The sequence below is a fragment of the Mytilus californianus genome, unplaced genomic scaffold, assembly GCF_021869535.1.
Source record: "Mytilus californianus isolate M0D057914Y unplaced genomic scaffold, xbMytCali1.0.p SCAF_9, whole genome shotgun sequence".
Taxonomy (NCBI): Eukaryota; Metazoa; Mollusca; class Bivalvia; order Mytilida; family Mytilidae; genus Mytilus; species Mytilus californianus.
Window position 1 is genome coordinate 98,755,545 of NW_026262745.1, and position 19,943 is coordinate 98,775,487.

Sequence of the window (19,943 nt, forward strand, 5' to 3'; positions counted from 1 at the left end):
GCATTACTTAAGCATTACTTAAGCATTATTTTGCTTATTTTGGTTAAAAATTTTGGTTAAATTACTTAAGAATTACTTAAGCATTACTTAAGCATTACTTAAGCATTACTTGAGAATTGCTAAAAAAATTAATCAAGTAACCAATAATCAGTAGGTTGATCTGTCTTTAATATTAATTTACGATGTTTCTTTTTTTTAAGTTCTTCCTTTATTCTTTGTCTTTCTTCCAAAGTAGGAATAACATCATTTTCTCTTAGGCAATTATCAAAACTATCTCTATCTTTTGTGTAGAACATGCATAACCATTTTGTTTGTTCTCTTAAATCTTTTAAAACAGAGTTGTATCTCTGTGAAATGACCCACACTGATTGTTCCGCATGTCTTCCTGAAAATGCAAGCTCGGACAGCATATCTTTTTTCTTTGTTAGTTCTTTTGTTGCACTGCAGTCATCAATGATATATAATGTTGGATGACCAGCATATTTTTTAAAGAACATTCTTAGTAGTTCTTGTAGCTTCTCTTCTTCTTTGACAATAGGATTAACAATTATTAGATTTTTTGTTTTTGGTTTTCTAACATCACCAATCCATTCACGATTTTTGTATGCTTTGTTCCATTGAATTGTTGGACAAAGTATGACTATATATTTGAAAACTCCACTATATTCTCCTTCTAATAAATCAAGAACAAACTCTGTTTTTCCACATCCTGTTTGTCCACATATAATAACACAATGTGGATATTTTGGTAAATTGGAGTGTATCTCGCTCCGCTCGTTTGTTTCCATTTTTTAAGGAAAAACACTTAATTTTTTTTTTTCTCTTAAATCCCACAGAATTCTTTCTTCGCCTGGTCTCCCGGTTTTTTTATTTATTTTTTTTTTGGAATTTTTTTGTTGTTTTTTGGGTGTTTTTAATAACGTTTTTTTTACTTTGGAAAAAAAAAATTTTTTTGGGAGTAAGAAAATTTTGGTGTTTTTGCGTTTTTTTTTTGCTTTTTTTTTATGAAAATTTAGGGCTCTTTTACTTGAAATGAGGGTAATTTTTTGGGGGTCAAATTTTTTTTTTTTGGAGGGGGGGGTATAGGTGTGTGATATTGTGTCAGTGGTTAAAAAAAAAACAAATGGACAAACTGTAAACAATCGGTTGGAAGAGGCTTTAGATCGGCGAGGTCAAGTCAAGATATTTATTTGTGTTCTTAAAACTAACAGATTGAGCAAGATGTTTGAGGTTCATGCTCGGGAATTAAAATAAGTACATAAATCTTTGTCAAAATTCGATGTACATGTGCAGTAGATTTTATCACTGTTAAGTACACAAAACTACTTGTCCAATTTATAGTGTGTGGAGTGGTTAAGTGTTTTATCAGATATATTCATTTCACCAATATTATTTCAGAATCGAATGGTGTTCAGATTATGATACGTTTAAAATCCCTCCAGGATCCAATGCCTCTTGTGACTAGAGTGCTGCTGCACTCTCTGCACTTTAAAGAACCCTTGCAACCCTCTCTTATGTATCCGCAGGTGCTTCTTGAAAGGCAAATTGGTTTCCCTTTCCAACATAGTTGCCCTCATTTTCAAGTGACAGTCCAAAAGTCCCACTATACATCCAGACAACCTACTTCTTGCATTCATTGAAAAAAAATTGTCCCGAATCGGAGCTGGTGAGGAACTAATTATCAGTCATTTTATATCAAGCGTTTTTTTTTTGTATTTCAAAACAGTTGGAAAACAGGTAACAAAATAATTTCTATACAGAAGTTTTTATTTTTTGGCACATTTTTTAATAAGGGTACATTTGGTATTAAGTTAACAAGCAAATGTTCTAATAAATTGCTATTTTCCTCTAAACATAAGAACATTTATTAATCAAAATCATAACAGTTTTACTGTGATATTATATTGGATATGATTTCATTTCCAAAGCATGCATTCAAGACTTAGTGATGAAAACAGTTTGGAAACAGATGGAGACGGTTCTACAACAGCAATAGGTCAAACGGTGATTATAGTTTATATAATTATGAAATTCAAATGACTTAAAGGTCAGCATACATTTTTAACAATAATATACATGTGTATTTGCAATATGCCAAGTTATAAACTGTACAAAATAAAGGAAATTTTAAATGGCAATGAAGAATGTTTTTATTTTTCAATGTTTGAATATTCTAAGTTTATTCCTTGTTTTTGCAAGATCTATAATTTTCCGGAAATCATATCAAGTCTATAAAACCTGTAACAACACTAGTTTATTCAAGGATTGATTTAATGATTGGTCAATTCTTAAAGCATTGATTTATTAAATAACCATATTTAAAAGTTTTCAAAGATTTAAAAGATAATAAATGGTATGGTATTATAGTCCTAATCCCAAAAGAACCAACACAATTGACAAACATTCCGACAAAAAGACACACATTGCAGGTTATACATCTGAATAGCAGACCTTTATTTAAGTATATTACATTAAGTTATGTTTCACACCAATGCGTAATTTTGATTGTCTGACAATAATGGCGAGGCATTCCAAAATCAGATTTTATTTCCCAATAAAACACAGCATTCATGACAATACGTTCTTTTCATTACAACGTATCAACAATGCATAGGAAATGTAACGAAACATTTGATACGTGTAACTGTTTATTTTATGGTTGCAGAATAATAATATGATTATAAGAATTGGATGCAGCTTCCTTTTGTAATTTCAAAAGTTGTAAACGCATTGATCGTGCGCACATTTTTAGCTTCCACGTTTCTTACAAAATGTGCCTCGGTCAAAGATTTTACATCCCAAGAAAATTACAAAAAGAAGCATTCAAATCTCAAATGAGTTGATATGTACAGTTTGTACTACACATCGTAAAATTTAAAAATAAAGGAGTTCGGCAAGGTGAGCTATGTATTGTCTTCCGGATACAAATTAGTTCATTTGGTTAGCAATTATCCCCGAAGCAGAATTATTCAAAAACATGTAAAATTCGCAATTGCACAAGTCCTGATAAAAATGCGAACCTTCAACAGCAAGATGAACTGCTAAAATACACTTTTGGGTATTATGAAAATATGAAAAAATTGTAGAATGCTTAAAGTATATGATACAGACTCTCGAATACTAGTATTTAACTTCCAATACGATTTGACAACTTTTAGTTTGTGAACCCGTGAGTGAAACAAATACAGTTCGACAATGATCAACATGCATTTTAATTGTTTGTCATGTTTTTATATTAAAAGGCTGCTCAACAACAACATGTAACTGGAGACCTGCTCAACTTTATAACAGATGTTACCAATTTTGACGATGAAAGTGAACAACAGAAAGCAGAACTAATTTATGCAAAGCTGGTAGCGAAAGAAAATGAACTGAAGGATTTATTGACAAAAGAGGTATATTAGGGGACAAACATCTATTTTTTTTTGGGGGGGGGGCTGTAAATAAATAAGCTCACCTGGTAAGAACTGAAAATAAATATTTTTGCACCTGATTAGAACTGAAAATAAATAATCTTGTACAAGACAGGATGAATATAACTATTCTGTCGAACAAAATGCAGAAGACAATTCAGGTAATATCCTCCCTTGTCCTAATTATAGACAATTTTGAGCACCAGAATTTTGTCGTTTTGTAACTTTTTAAGAAAAAAAAAAGATAGTCTTGTATTTGGTATCCATCCTCCCTGTTTTCTACATTCGGTTGAGTCTTTTTAAGGTATATATCAATGTTCCTTAAATTGAAACTAATATTTAAAAAAAATCTGAAATAAAGCACTGAATATCAAAATCTTTTATCAGACTATATTGTTTATAGGTTTGTACTAGATTACATATCTTGTAGCGTGTGGTTGCTGTTGAATACAAAGATAGGACTTCATCGAAATATGTCAAGAAAACCAATTGTCTTTTTCTTAACCATGATTCCTATAGAAAACAACTGACAGATGTAAAAACTAATAGAATTTTCCAAAAAGCACATGACTGCATTGAAATTAAAGGTGCTACAATAAGGTATGTATTTTTCCAGGTACTTTGAAATATAAATGTAATTTTACATGTGTCATATGGCATTGACCTCATTTTCAAGCTAAAGTCGATACAATGTAGGTTACGTTTTAAGAATGAAGCCTGTTTCATGACACATGTAGGTCATTTTAATCGGTTGCAAAGAGCTAGACACATTCCATAAGGCATTGCTCTTGATTTGATCCGCCATTGGTCAGGTTAACTCTCCAGGATGAGGTATAACTCTAAGGTAAAATGTATGATATGGTACCAATTACTGCATATATTATTTGCAGCGAGAAGTATATATGTTAACGTCTGACAAATTTCATTTGGCTTTAACCTCAATTTTAAGCTCAATTGAAGAGGTAAATTAAATTTTCATAACGAGCTTTTTTCCTTGGAGACTATACAGAAACGTAGTTTTTCAGATTGCTTGTGTTGGTCATTTAAGAGGGTATGGATGGGGGTTTACAGAACAGGGAATAATGGGCAAAAATATAAAGAATAGAGAAAAATGGTCCAAATAAATAAAGAATAAAAAATAATAAGGTGCTAAAATATAAAGAATTGAGAATAATAGGCAAAAAAAATAAAGAATACAGAAATGAGTGACTCCCATCCACACACTCATTTACGCGTTTGTAGAACATTAGTAAGTAAGAAATTGATAGGTTTCCTACAACTGTGATCACAAATCATGCATGGAAAAAAACTTTTTTATTTGTGTAGCAACAAAGGTGGAATTTTTTCCGAAGGAATAGCTGTCGTTGCTGGACGTCTAACAAAAGAAAATAACTATTTTGAAGTAGAAATTGTAAACCTGGGTGTTAATGGTAAGCATTTTATATATGTACTAAAAGAACCTTAGTGAGCACGCTCACATACCCCACGGTACCACATTGTCACTGGGCAAAAAAAATCTTAACAGATTCCTAAATTCAAACTCCTACAAAAGTCAACGGATACAAAATTTCTTGTGGATGTGCACATCTACATATTATGTCCTTATTATCTATAAAGTTTCATGGAATTTTGTTGTGTGGTTTTAGAGAAGTTGCGATGACAAACTGTTGCAGTAGTATATTTAGGCCAAAATTCTAAGTCCAAAGGCGCATACATGTAACTCCTAGAAAAAAATTGAATCTCAATTTCCTGTCGATGTGCACATCTCCATAGTATGCCTTTATAATCTACAAAATTTCATGGAATTCTGTTGTGTGAATTCAGAGGAGTTGCGATGACAAACTGTTGCAATAGTATATTTAGGCCAAAGTTCTAAGTCCAAAGGGGAATAACTCCTAGAAAAAAAAAGAATTTTGATTTCCTGTCGGTATACACGTCTACATAGTATGCCCTTATAATCTACAAAGTTTCATGAAATCCTGTTGTGTGGTTTCAGAGGAGTTGCGATGACAAGAAGATGACTGACGGACTGACAGACGGACGGACGGGTCAATAATATAATTAATACTATTTATATTATCAGGTTGCAGTAACACAAAACTACTATTTTTTGCACTCATTGTCTACGATGTCTCTTGCAGTTAGGAATAAACTCAATAAAGATATCAGGATTACATTTTTGTACGCTAGACGCGCGTTTCGTAAACACAAAAGATTCATCAGGGACGCTCGAATAACAAAAATTAAAAAAGGCCAAATAAAGTAAGAAGTTGAAGAGTATTGAAGACCCAAAATTTCGAAAGGTTTTTTTCTAAATACAGCTAAGAAAATCTATTTCTTGGATAGAACATCCTTTCGGTAATATTTCCAACATTTCAAAGTTTTGTACATAGATAATTTATAATAATGACCATTTCAATGATAATTCGTGTCAACACAGAAGTTCTGAGTACTGGGTTGGTGATACATTCGGGGAGGAAACCTCCACCACGTTGCCATCGACCCAGTGGTCGTAAGGTTATGGAAAATCAGTTATGATAAAATTGATGCCCGTCTTGATTGCCGTTTTTTTTAATCACTCGAGAAGATTCTGAAGCCTTTCAAAATATTGATTAAATTCGGTTTAAGGGGAACCAACAATGGTAGGTCAATCATACTTGATATGCAGTTGTATTAGCATTATCAGATTTTAATTCCATGGTGATTATTTGGCGCTGCTTTCTTAGTAACTGATTCATAGTATATTTACTTTGAAACTTTTGAAAAGGTATCTTTATTAACATTGTACTATCAACATTTCATACAGGCGCGACATATCTCTACGTCAACATTTTATTTTTCACATGTTCCTAAATTTTACAGTCAAAGAATTACCTATTCTTGTATTACCGTTATCTCACGGAAATATTTTCTACGCATGCTCTCAATTTAACAGGAAAGACAACACATTAAAAAATGACCATAGATATAAAAAAAAAAGAGTTTTTTTAACGTTTTCTTTAAATTTTCAATAAAAGAAATACCTATTTTTATAATGTATATAATACTAAATTTGTTTTGTATTTCAGGGATAGGAGTTGTTTCTGAGTCATATGGTGTACATGGAGCTCCTGGTTGGCGTGAAGGGTCTGTAGCTTTTCATGCTGATCATGGGAGGTACGAAATCTTTGATTTATTTAATTTATAGCCCCCTTAAAAGCTTCCTTCACAGGACAAAATGATATCTGACCCATTCCCTTCACTAAACGTCATTTGTCCGTCATGGTTCGTTGACACTTTGAAATTTCTAAAGCTGGAAAAAATGAGACAAAAACAAGAAAACAGGCATTTTCTTCTTCTTACAAATATTCTATTTTTCTTATGGTTAGTAAATAGGTACATGTATATATATATGTATATTGGTCAGACTTGTCTAGTCTTGTCTGACAAATGAGATTAAATATACCAAGTACATGTAATATATTCTTGAAGACGATTATTATTTTCCATACAATCAAATATCATGACCATGGTCGTAAAACGGTCTTTTATTATTTAAAATCAAGCCAGAATAGGAGATGCAATTAAACAACGATAGGGATGTTCCTTAATAGATGCTAACCAATCCATGTGTTCATACTCAGTCAGTCAATCAAGATGGCTGTCTGCATGGCCTTTTTACGAGAGCTTTGAGAAATATGTAAAGATGAGAGCTTTTAACAGAACAATCTAAACAGGATTACTCGGTATATGAATAAAATGTAATTGTTATAACTAGTTAAAGAATACTTTTCTAAGTTTATTACGGAATAACATGTTAGTCCCTGTAGCTGAACTTTTCGTCATTCATTCTAAATTTAGGTTTATACGAGTTTATATTGACTTTCAACTGTTTGCGCTCGCTGACACGTGGAAAGGAACGATTTCGAGCTTGTTATAGAAGTGACACTTGTCTATTGTTGAAGGACCGATATTGAATATATATATGTCTATTGATTTTTGTGTAAATGGATTGCTGTTAAAATGGTGACAGGAGGGGAGGGGTCAGTTTCAACACCAGCCAGAACGTGTAGTGGGCAGTACTTCGTCCCTTTTCGATCACGGGACATACCTAATATCAGATTAGACAGAACAAAGACATAAATCAAAAAGAACTCAACACTATTTATCTTAATATAAACAACAATCAAGTAAAACATAGTCAAATGAACCAAGATGGATTTGTGGCTACGACAATTTGAACATATATCGAATAGCCATAGAACAATTTAGTTATTTAAAGGTGTAAACCTGGTATCAGGGAGATCAATCTTTACGTCAGTATGATGCGTTTGTGATAAACTGCTCTTTACGTACTGGTGTGAACTAGAAGTAAAATAAGCCATGGTACTCAGAGGCTTAGAATATACTTATGCAAACGACCGAAACAAGCGTTCCTGTGATGTACAAGAGTCACTTATCTTAGGTATACCTTTTTAGTCAGAAATGGTATTCTTAAACTCAATGTACAATATTTTGACAAATGAGTGTTTTTATTTTTCCATAGATTGTTTGAATCAGATTTCAAAGGTCCCATATTTGGTCCGAAAGCAAATATCGGCGATATCATTGGTTGTGGTATTGTGTTTCCTTCAACCGACATTCTAGAGAACTCCGAAGTGGATGTCTTCTTTACAATTAACGGTGAAAAGGTAATTTCATTTAAATAATTTATCATTTCCTAGGATAATCGACCAATGAAATGTTCTACGATGAAAACAAATGCAATACAAACTGTCCATCTTAACTCACACAAAAAACTCTTTTGTTTAGCCTACCCTTTATATAAATGTAAGACATAAGTCAAATGTGAATGTAAGACCGATTATGGTTGTCTTCTATTTTGGAGGGTCTGAATGGGGTTTACAGAATAGAGAATATATGGCAAAAAATACATAATAAAGGGCAAAAAATATAAAGAATAGAGCAAATAGGGAAAAAAAGAGAAGAGAGAATAACGGGCAGAAAATAAAGAAAAAAGGAAAATGGCCTAAAAAATTAGCGAAGAGAAATGAAGCACCCCATCCAAACCCTTATGCCTTTTGTCACAATAAAAGTGAATGAAAGACAGAAAAACAAAATAAAACAATACCAATGATTTAACGTCTTTGACAACACGTGCCAAGTTACTTCACCAAAATGATTTCACTGAGCTTACCTTTTTAACAAATATGGGGTAGGTGCTACATGATGAACTCCTGAATGCTATTCATGTTATTTGTGCGTATTTGTTTTACTTATTGTCATATATTTCGGTGTACAGATTTACCAATTTGCGGGTAATAGTATGATCTTCAGATACAAATTTGAGGGAAATCGTAGCTCATTTATGAAGTTTGAGGAAAAATCGCGGAAAGAACAACAACCTTTCTCGAATTCGCACCCGAGATTGTTATAATGAAATTTGCTGTTGTAGAATTTTGGAATTAATTCTAAATTAATGTTTATATCTCCCTCGTGCAAAGCACTGATTCCTTGACCAAATGTGGATACCGGTTTGATCCTCTTTTGGTTTTGTTTTGTCAGATCTTCAACGTTTGGTTAATGTATTACATTTTCAAATATTTTGGACTCAATCATCACTGAAGAATCATAGTCATTTCGTACCATAACCATTTTGTACCACCCATTTCGTACCTTAACAAAAACAATTTCGTACCATATGGAAGATCATAATGTTTACCATTTCGTACCATATGGAATATTATAATGTATACCATTTCGTACTATATGGAAGATTATAATGTTTACCATTTCGTACTATATGGAAGATTATAATGTATACCATTTCGTACCATATGGAAGATTATAATGTATACCATTTCGTACCATATGGAATATTATAATGTATACCATTTCGTACCATATGGAAGATTATAATGTTTACCATTTCGTACCATATGGAAGATTACATGTATAATGTTTACCATTTCGTACCATTGTATGCTATTTTCAAATGTATTCATAATTCAGTACTGAAGATAAGTTTTCCTATGTTTAATTGACTACCATTTGATAGAATGTGCGAACAGGATTTTTTTTTTATTTCTTCACTTTCTTGGGATGGTGGCCATTCTATGGATAGGTCAGCGTTATTGGTTGGATGCAAGCAGGCTGCACAGTTCCAAGTTTCGAACCATTACGAAACAGTAGGCCCAAGAACAAACAACCACTTAGAAGGATGGCATCATAAACTTAAGAACCACGTAGAACACCCACACCCGAACATCTAGACCCTGATTTAACTGCTGAAGAAACAACAAGCAGCCATTGAGATTAGAATTATCCAGTATTCAGCAGGTTGTAAGTGTCCTCAACGCAAAAGAAAGGAATAAGCATTTACTTTTTATTAGTCTATAATAGATAACTCATCAAATGAAATATTTTTCATGTACCAAGTATGGTATGGTAAAGTCCAATTTTCATATGGTATGAAATGATACAGCATTTTTTCCATATGGTACGAAATGGTAAATCTTTTTTTTTCCATATAGTGGTACAAGATGGTTTCTTATGTTACGAAATGGTTAATGTTCATGGTACGAAGTGGCAAATTCATGGTACGATATGGTAATTTTGGGTACGAAATGGCAATGGTATGAAATGGTTATGGTACGAAATGACTGGATACCTCACTGAAGAGACTTAATTTGTCAAAATGCACATCTGGTACAGTAATGTTGGTACCGTTTATTTTATTATCGCCGCCATGTTGTTGAAAATGTAATTTGTCCAAAAATACCCGACTGTCTTCATTTCTAAACTAGAATGATTTTTTACTTGGGTGATAGAGGGGGTATTCATAACGTTTAACGCTTATTTCATGAAATTTTTAATTTTATTAACTAAAGGTAAACTCATATAATTTCAGATTGGATCGACACAATTCACTTATCCTTCGAGAGGGTTGTTTCCGGCTATTGGAATGCATATCAAAGGTGCATGTGCTAGGTTTCACTTCCGGGCCATGTGGAATGCTTCTCTTTGGATGTCTGAAGACGAACCAGATAAGATGGACGACCAAGAAATTAACGAATCGGTATTGATTGATTATTATGTTACCCGATCGATAATGTCGGGTGACATATTCCTTTTTCTTCGTTTCATTTTTTTTTTTATGTCACCCGATCGACAATGTCGGGTGACTTATTGTTTTCCTCCATTTTGTTGTTGTTGTTATTATTAATCTTCCACCTTTTTTGTCCGGGGGGTTTACTCAGAGCCAATGGAACCAATATAAATGATTGATCACTAAAACAAAGTACACAAACTTTCGATTTGGAACCAAAAATTGTCTACCGTTACCATTGAAACCGAAAAAAATGTGAAATAGTAAAATTTGAAGTTTGGTAAATTATTTCAGTATGCTTAAACCTAAAATTATTAAATTTTAATTCGATGTCGTTGTCCACAATAAACAGGTTTTGGATGATTCCATCTCATGTACCAATGTGGCATCTGTTATTCAAATTTTGGAAATGGTCGCTGTTACCATGGAAACAGCAAAAATGTCAAAAATTTGAAAATGCCCCCAACTTAATGAAATTTCATATAAAAGTTAACTGGCAAGTAAAGATAACACTTTTGTACCGATGGCCACATCTGTCATTACAATTTTGGAAATGGTCATCGTTACCGTGAAAACAGCAAAAATGTCAAAAATTTGAAAATGCTTCAAACTTAATGAAACTTAATACAAATGTTAACTGGCAAGTAAAGATGAGATTTTTGAATTGAGAATTTCTTGTCATGGAAACAGCAAAATCTTCAATAATTAACGAAATTTTACAGAAATGTTAATTGGTATTTATATATCTGGCATTCAACTTTGAAATTTTCAAAATGGCTGCCGTAACCGTGGACTATGATTGCCAAGATCTTTATATTTGTATTGTAAAATTCCCGATTGCACATTTCAATAATTTACCAACATTAACTTTAATCTTTACGATGCACACCCGTTTTATTTCAGACTGACTCCGAGGAAGATAATCTGTTCTCTAAGAACAAATTTAAGAAATCAATGGAGGAAAATGCTCTGATAACTGCATTGCAATCCCGCATGGAGCATTGCTCCGAAGCTGCTGATGCTGCATGGGAGTACTATAATTTGAAGAGATCGTTTGACACGCTTCAAAGTCTTCACAATAACAATAAGAAAGAAAACAGGTATGTAAATAGAATAGTGTGAATGCATATAAAAGGAGATTAGGGCTAAACATTACTTAGAGATAAAGCCAACGACACAGATATGATCAAACAACATCCAGAGGTCTATTTGAGAGAGTCTGAATAAGGGTTCCTTTATATCCGTATTCTTTTATTACGGCATTTTTCTGTATCTTTAAAAATAATGCTTATTCTGTAAACTTGCCATGAAAATGTTATCAAATTTATCTGTAATTATATGATTTTTTTTATTCTGTACATCGTTCATTTATGTAATCAGTATTGTATTAACTAATTCGTTTATTTTTTAATGATTATTAACATAACACTGTAAAAAGCACCATGAGAATTGAAATTGTTAATCTGAATTAAAATATGTTTCTAAATGATATAGCTCGACTCAGTGCGTCCGTCCGTTCGACCGTCCGTCAGAAAGACCTTGGGAAGAAAATTGTCTTGGCTTTAATGAAATAACATAGTATTCAGAAATAAGAGTATGGCTAATCCTGATCATTGTGTGCAGCCTATATATTTTATAACTAGACAATTATAATAGAATGATTTTACATTTGGTCTTCAATTGATATAATATTGAGCTGTAAAAAATTGAAAACAACACGTTTAATAATTTCATGCGTCCGAAGCGCTTTTCTGGATTTACCTTCATCAGGAACGCTCAAAGCAAAAATTTGAAATCCGAGGGATGTATAAGTACCGAAACAGTTGAAGAGCTATATGACAAAAATACATAAAACAAATAGCCAAATTCATCTAAGGTCAACTTTGCCTGAGGGAGTTGAAACCTTAGTTTCTTTATAATTTCAAAATTTATAAACGGACAATTTTAGAAAGGTTGGTTATAAATCATGTCAGTACCGAAGTACTGACTACTGAGCTGATGATACCCTCGGGGACTGATAGTCCACCAGCAGAGGTATCGACCCAGTGATGTAAAAAATTGAAAACAACACGTTTAATAATTTCATGTAACGTTTAAGCAATATTTAGATCTGCCGTGCAGCTCCTTCCTGTTACAAATGTAGCCGATAGTTTAAGATTTTATACCACTTTATTGTACACAAAAATATTCGTCAAACTTTTCTTTGCTTCTATGAAAGCGCATTATTTCATAAATGGTCTGGAGCATTATATTGTTGAGTTTAGCGTGTAAGTAATTCTAACATCTGCCGTGCAACCAACTCCTGTCTGCTGATAGTTTGAATTTTACGTTACTCATCGTACATGTAATAATTTTATTCATATGCTTCAGGTTTCAAAATACTATTAATTTTCCAATAGGCGAGAATATAAGCTTTTTTCGAGCTACAGACTTTAGAAAGTTGATTTTTAAAACGAAACCTTGCTAGAATTAAAGAAAAATATTAAGACAGTATTTTTTAATCCAAAAAATATAAGTTTCCATGGCTTTTCTTAACGCAATTTGTACTTATCGCCCTTGCCTATCAATTCTGCGCTTAAAAATTGAACGTAGAAAAGTCTTCTCAGTTATGTTAGGGTTAAGGAAAATATATTATTTTGCCTTTGGTATATTGCAGAGTGTCTAGTAATAATAGATTTCGGCTGTACACAACGACCGATCAGGATTAGCAATACTCTTAATTCTGAATACCATGTTATCTTCATAAAATGGCTGGGTCCATAATATCTAATGGTTTATTGCAACCATCATTACACGTTACTTCAATCGATTGCATGCAGCAACGCAGGTTCAACACGGTATCTCTGGTTTTATAACTCTTTTTTGTATCTTCTTATGGCAAAGACATTTCAAACATCTTCAGTTGTCTTTTGGTTATCTATGTCGTTGGATTGCTGTCTCATTGACGTATAAGCAAAATCTCCTTCTAAACAGCTTGCTGTTCGGTGTGAGCCAAGGCTCCGTGTTGAAGGCCGTAATTTTATCTATAATTGTTTACTTTTAACACATTGTGATTTGGATGGAGAGTTGTCTCGTTGCCACTCATACCACATCTTCTTATTCCTATTTTAAAAAGTTGTTATCCCCGGCTTAGTATATTTCTAGGATTTTGATTGGATAACGCACGTCGTTACAAAACCCATAGCCCCTGGGTGTTGCTAACCCATAAACCCGGACGTTGCTATCCATTACTCCGATGGACGTCACGCGCGTTTTCCTAGGTTCCATGGTTGTTCCTTGTGAAATATAGAATTCTGTAGATTATTCATGATGTCTGTAATTAAATATGTAATCCACTAACGATGTTAACTTATTTTGTCGATCATTTGTGCTCATTTTAGTAAATGCATCACTTGGCTGCCATATTGTCTATGAATGGGACTACTGACCTAGCTATGCAAATGACCCACGTTGACGTCACACCGTCTATGATGTAACTCTCACAACATTGAGCGCCAAATTCGACCCACTCCAGTTTCTCTGTCTCCGTATTAAAAACGTCTTATGTTTGTCTAACTGTAGAGTTCTACCAAAGGTAGTACCCTACACCCCGTAAAAGATATGTCAAATTCCCAAATTTCAATAAAAGATTTTTAGAAAATGAAAAAAACGTTGCTTTCACGTTACACTTTGTGGTCGAATTTCTCTAAAAATCGACAGATTTGGACTAAGACCGGGGATAAATTCGTTATCTACGTTCATATCCGTAGATATGGATATTTTAACACCCTTCAGTACCCTGTACACCCTTCGGCTTCGCCTCAGGGTGTACTTGGATACTTCAGGGTGTTAAAATATCCATATCTACGGATATGAACGTAGATAACTTATATTATCCTTAATATTGTGAATAAAAAATGAAAATCCCAAGGGGCTATCTCAATTGATACAGCAACAAACAACTACCACTGTATTAAAGGCTCCAGACTTGGGATAGGCACATACATAATGTGGCGGGGTTATACATGTTTGCGGGCACCCCAGCTTCCAACTAAATTGGACAGTTGGGTAACAGCACAATATAAAAACAAACTATTAAAATCAGTTGAAAGGGGCTTAACTCTTCAGATCGACACAAAGCATAAAAACAACTAACAAAAACGCTTAAGAAAAAGTACAGATCTGAGAGTACTTGCAGTTACTGAAAGCTAGTTTAAAGCCAATAACAACTAATAAAATATCATGTATCTAAGACTAAAACATCAATCAGTGCACCTCCAATATCAAATGGATTTAATGTATAGACGGCATTAACAGTCAGAGAAAAAACATAAAAAAAGTTTGTTTACTTGAACTTTGCTTTATCCGTTATGTAAGAATATTTTATAATAAGTCAAATAAAAAAAAAACATTATGCAAGGTCTACGATATCATTTATGAGATTCTCGTAACTATACACTGTTTAATCAACGCTGGTTAATGTGCTGATATTCATAGACACTAAATATATGTATTTCAAATTGCAGGAAAATGAACAACTATTCGAGATATAAAACTTTAAACAAAAAAAATGAAGATTCCTTACCAGTTGTCATCCATGATGTGTAGAATAGTTTTTGTATCATCCATTATGTGCAGAATAATTTTTGTTTCATCCATGATGTGCAGATTAAACTTGTTTCATCCATAATGTGCAGAATGATGTTAAAGACAAAGACAGAATGCTTAAATGATGGTCTCGATAGTACGAAAGCCTATTAGGGTCACAAAAAAAATATTTTTATCTCGTAATTACGAGATAAACTATCGCGTAATAACGCGAAAATTATCTCGTAATAACGCGATAATTATCGCGTAATTACGAGATAATCATTGTTTTATCTCGTAATTACGGGATAATTATCGCGTAATTACGAGATAAGATTTTTATCTCGTAATTACGAGATAATCATAGTTTTATCTCGTAATTACGAGATAATTATCGACATAACTATCGCGTAATAACGAGATAATTATCGCGTAATTACGAGAAAACTATCGCGTAATTACGAGATAAGAAGTTTTTTATCTCGTAATTACCAGATAACTATCTCGTAATTACGAGATAATTATCGCGTAATTACGAGATAAATATCGCGTAATTACGAGATAATTATCGCGAAATTACGAGAAAACTATCTCGTAATTACGAGATAAAAATTCATTTGGCAAAGTAGATTAAGAGGAGAGAGATTTTTGTAAAAGATTAAACAAATTTACTTAATTGCAGAAATGACTTTAAAGGGCAATAACTCCTTAAGGGGTCAATTGACAATTTTGGTCATTTGACTTATTTGTAGATCTTACTTGGCTAAACATTTTTGCTCCTACAGTTAATATCTTTCTATTATAATATTCAAGATAATAACCAAAAACTGAAAAATAATCATTAAAATTACCAATTCAGGGGCAGCATCACAACAACAGGAAGTCTGATTCGTCTGAAAATTTTTACCCTGTCATATTTGCTCTAAATGCTTTAGTTTCCTAGATATAAACCATAAACTACATTTTACCCCCCCCCCCCCCTTTCCATGTTCGATTTTTTGCCATGGTGGCTATCTTGGTTGGTGGGCGGAGTCTTTGGATACATTTTTTTAAACTAGAAACCCAAAGGATGATTAAGGCCAAGTTTGGTTCAATTTGGCCAAGTGGTTTCAGAGGAGAAGATTTTTGTAAAAGTTAACGGACGACGACGGACGCCATGTGATTGGAAAAGTCACTTGACCTTTTGGGTCAGTTGAGCTAATAAAAACGGGCGTTTTATCAGGTGCCCCGGAAGGGTAATCATGATCTGTATATCTCTATATATATATATATAGTTTTATCTCGTAATTACGAGATAGTTTTCTCTTAATTACGCGATAGTGATCTCGTAATTACGCGATAATTATCTCGTAATTACGAGATAACAAATGATTATCTCGTAATTACGCGATAGTTTTCTCGTAATTACGAGCTATTTATCTTGTAATTACGAGATAATTTTTTTTTGTGACCCTTATAGGCTTTCGTACGATTGATTATTTGGTTAATCATTTTACTTTTATTGATCAACTGACATGATTTATATCATTTACTTTTATTAAATCCTTTTGCTTTATAGTTTAATGTTTCATAGACATTTGTTGTATTGCGTCATTGTGTGCACGGATATCTTGTTATAAAAGTGAGTTTGCAACAATTTAGTCAAAGTTGACTTTAAACGGTTTTGGCAGTTCTGTTTATACTTTTTTAACTTGGTTTTCCGATGGAAATCCGTTTTCTGATTTTGAGTTGTACGGTGGATTGAAGGATTAGCGGGCGGTTCCTTTTACCTCACAGTGTTTTGCCGACCTTTAAGTTAGACTTGATTATCATTTCATAGAGGAAAACGTTAACCTTTGTTTACAGAAACTAAGAACCATTTATAATTGGTTCGAATAGATTATTATTAACGAATTCGGTTTAGATATTTTTTGCGAAAGAAAATTATTTTTTCCTAAGTACTTTTTATTCAGAAATATTTGCGTGCGCTAATAATTGCGATTGCTAATAAACGAACCACACTACGAGATGAGTTATTACGATTTCAGGGAATGTTAAATACAAATATTGCTTTAAAAAATTTGAAACGCTACTTTTTATTTTTTGCAAAACCTATCCCGTCGCAATTTTGCAATAAATATAACATATGTGATGAATTTAATGTGATAAATGAATTATTAGTCATTTTGATAAATAATTCACCAATTATAATAATTAAATTATAAATCATCATATTTACTAATTTGATAAAACTATCAAAGCTTTTAATTTTGTACGCAAGACGCGCGTTCCGCCCGCACAAGATTCCCAGAGGCTCTCGAATAAAAACAGTTGGAAGGCCAAATCAATAAGGAAGGTAAACATCGAACATTGGAAACATTCAAAACCAAAAATTCCCCAAAAATGTGCCACATCTGTCTAATGCCATCTATGCCTATGTTTTACATGTACAGCATAAATACAGATGTAGGTACATTGTACCGATCAACACGTTGCACTCCTTAGCAACTGTTATTGTTTTCAAGTTTCGATTATGATAGAAAAGTAAAGCAACTGAAACATTATTTCGACAAGAAAATCTAGAAAAGGGGTAATGGTTTTTGTAAAATTCAGATTTTTTTTCAATGTTTAATTAATGCGACAGGAAAGGTATCGCAAATATAAAAACCAATACCTAAATAATATATATGAAAATGATAACAGAAATCTCCAAAAATTCTGTGCAGTACAGCAACCTGCATCAACTCAAACAACTAATTTTCCGAGAAACAAAAAGCAAATAAAAAACCAGTCAAAAGAACATCAAATTGGCTAGTTAGCCTGACTTTAAATGTGGTTGGGTTAAAACTTGTTTTATGGGTGTCGAGACCTACCCCAACATGTATGCTTATCAAAGCAATATGTCGCTAAAATAAAACACTAAATAGAAACCTGACTGTTTTCAGTTTTTTTCTTATGGTGCGCTGTACACCACTGTCAAATATAAGGGATATTGTTGAGGGGATGGTTGATCGTTCACAAACATTTTTAACCCCACCACACATTCTTTATGTGCTATCCCCAGTCAGAAACCTGTAATTCAGTGGTTGTGGTTTGAATCGTTTAAAATTGTATTATGCATGGTTCTTTTTTTTTCAGCTAGCTATCTAGTCGGTTTTTGCCCATTGTTGAAGGCCTTTCATTTGTTTCCATCCTCATGTTTTGGTCTCCGTTAGATAGTTGTCTCATTAACAATCATACCATATCTCCTTCTCTTTATACTAAGTAGTACAGTTACCACAGCACAGCTAGGATTAAAAGCGACTTGAACATGGAAATAAATAAAAATAAACATATACATGTAATTTATGTCAAAATGTGTTCACTGCTGCAGGAATCTACATGTACCTAAGGTAGCTATAGCTGTTGGTGGAATACTGATTTTTAAGGAAATAACATTCTTTAAATTTTCAATTATCTTTTATACATTGCATGCATAATACTATATAGTTATGGCGAGGGATAGACTACACAGATGAAAAACAATACAAAAGTTAGATAATTAACTAGCGCTTCAAATAGATTTCATGACCACAGCTATAAAATTCCTCTGAATAAAACAGAAACTGGCCAAATACTATGATTTCAGGACGAAAGCTACTTCTTGGAAAGCTTTTATCATTTTTAGGCTCCCCGGAAAAATAATTCGAAATCATATAGTCATCTCTTTGTCCGTACGTCCATTCTTTCGTCAGTCCTTCCGTCCGTTTTCGTGTCCGAAGCAAATGGTTTCCGGATGATGACTTGCCTTTCCCCTAATGAATTAAAATAGAGCTAACATAGATTGGAGAAAATAGCTTATTGATTTTGGGGTTAAATTGATAATTTAATTTTACTGTTACTAAAAATGAATTTGTTTTGGAAAAATGGTTTTAGGAAGGTAAATTGAGTGTCCTTTGTCTGTTTGGAAAGGAACTTGTACAGATGAAAGATACACGAAAGGAGAAGAAGCTTTTGACTTTTGGAATCAATAGGTAGAAGATAAAATTAATTGTTACTCAAATTATATTTTTTTAAAGTTGGTTTCGGGATGGTTTTTAATTTGAGTTTACTTTTTGGTTTATAATCAAACTTGTATAGATGGGAGATATAGAGAAGGGATTGAATCCTATTGATTTTTAGGTAAAGGTTAAAAATCAAGCTCACAGCTGCTTAAAAATAGACTGAAATTAAAGAAACCTTAATTGTCATTCGTTATTTCTTGGTGATGTTTTGAGGTACATTTATATTTCTTGTTGATGTTTTGAGGTACACTTGTTTTTGAAAGAAACTTATACAAAATAAATAAATAAATAATAAATAATTATTTTATTATAGTGTCACATATTTGATCAAACAATATATATATACAACAATTCATAATAAAAACAGAGATAAAATATCCAGCCTTAGAATAGACGTATGAGACACTTTAAAACATATCAGACAACCATATGCAAGTGGTTAGCAGTAGAAAAAGGTAGGAAGCCTGTCTTTTTTAAGTCAGTTGGTCCAAAGTCAAGGTCATAGTTACTTGGGATAGCTGTACATGGTATGAAATTCTTCAAACATTTGCTTTGTAGATAAAATCTCGTGACTATGTCTTTTAATTTTCTTGAATATTTTTATTGAGCCTGCGCTTCTCTGACCTGGATGGTTTAACTTAGATTATGCTAGATTTTTTGGCTGGTATTATTAGACTTGCCTTGGTAGTACTATAGTAACTTGATCGCCTTGGTTGTGGGAGGTTGATGGTTCAAATATCAACCGCGTTAAACCAAATAATTTAAACTAACATTTGATGCTTTTTCCGCTAAGTATAGGCTTTTAAAGAAAAACTCATCAGCTCCAGGTCAGAATATTAATTTGTTCACAGTATG

At 32.9% G+C, this 19,943-nt stretch overlaps 1 protein-coding gene across 2 annotated transcripts in view; it reads left to right on the top strand.

Moving 5' to 3' along the window:
- LOC127716653 (uncharacterized) overlaps positions 1–19,943 on the top strand; it is a 56,570-nt gene that overhangs the window by 18,284 nt on the left and 18,343 nt on the right. Inside the window, exons 2-5 of one of the 2 annotated variants that reach the window (XM_052222899.1) lie at positions 1,929–2,004; positions 3,243–3,395; positions 3,844–4,013; positions 4,740–4,843. In XM_052222899.1, coding sequence (XP_052078859.1) covers positions 1,929–2,004; positions 3,243–3,395; positions 3,844–4,013; positions 4,740–4,843 — 503 coding nt within the window. The remainder of the gene's footprint in view (positions 1–1,928; positions 2,005–3,242; positions 3,396–3,843; positions 4,014–4,739; positions 4,844–19,943) is intronic. The other variant, XM_052222900.1, reaches the window with a different exon arrangement.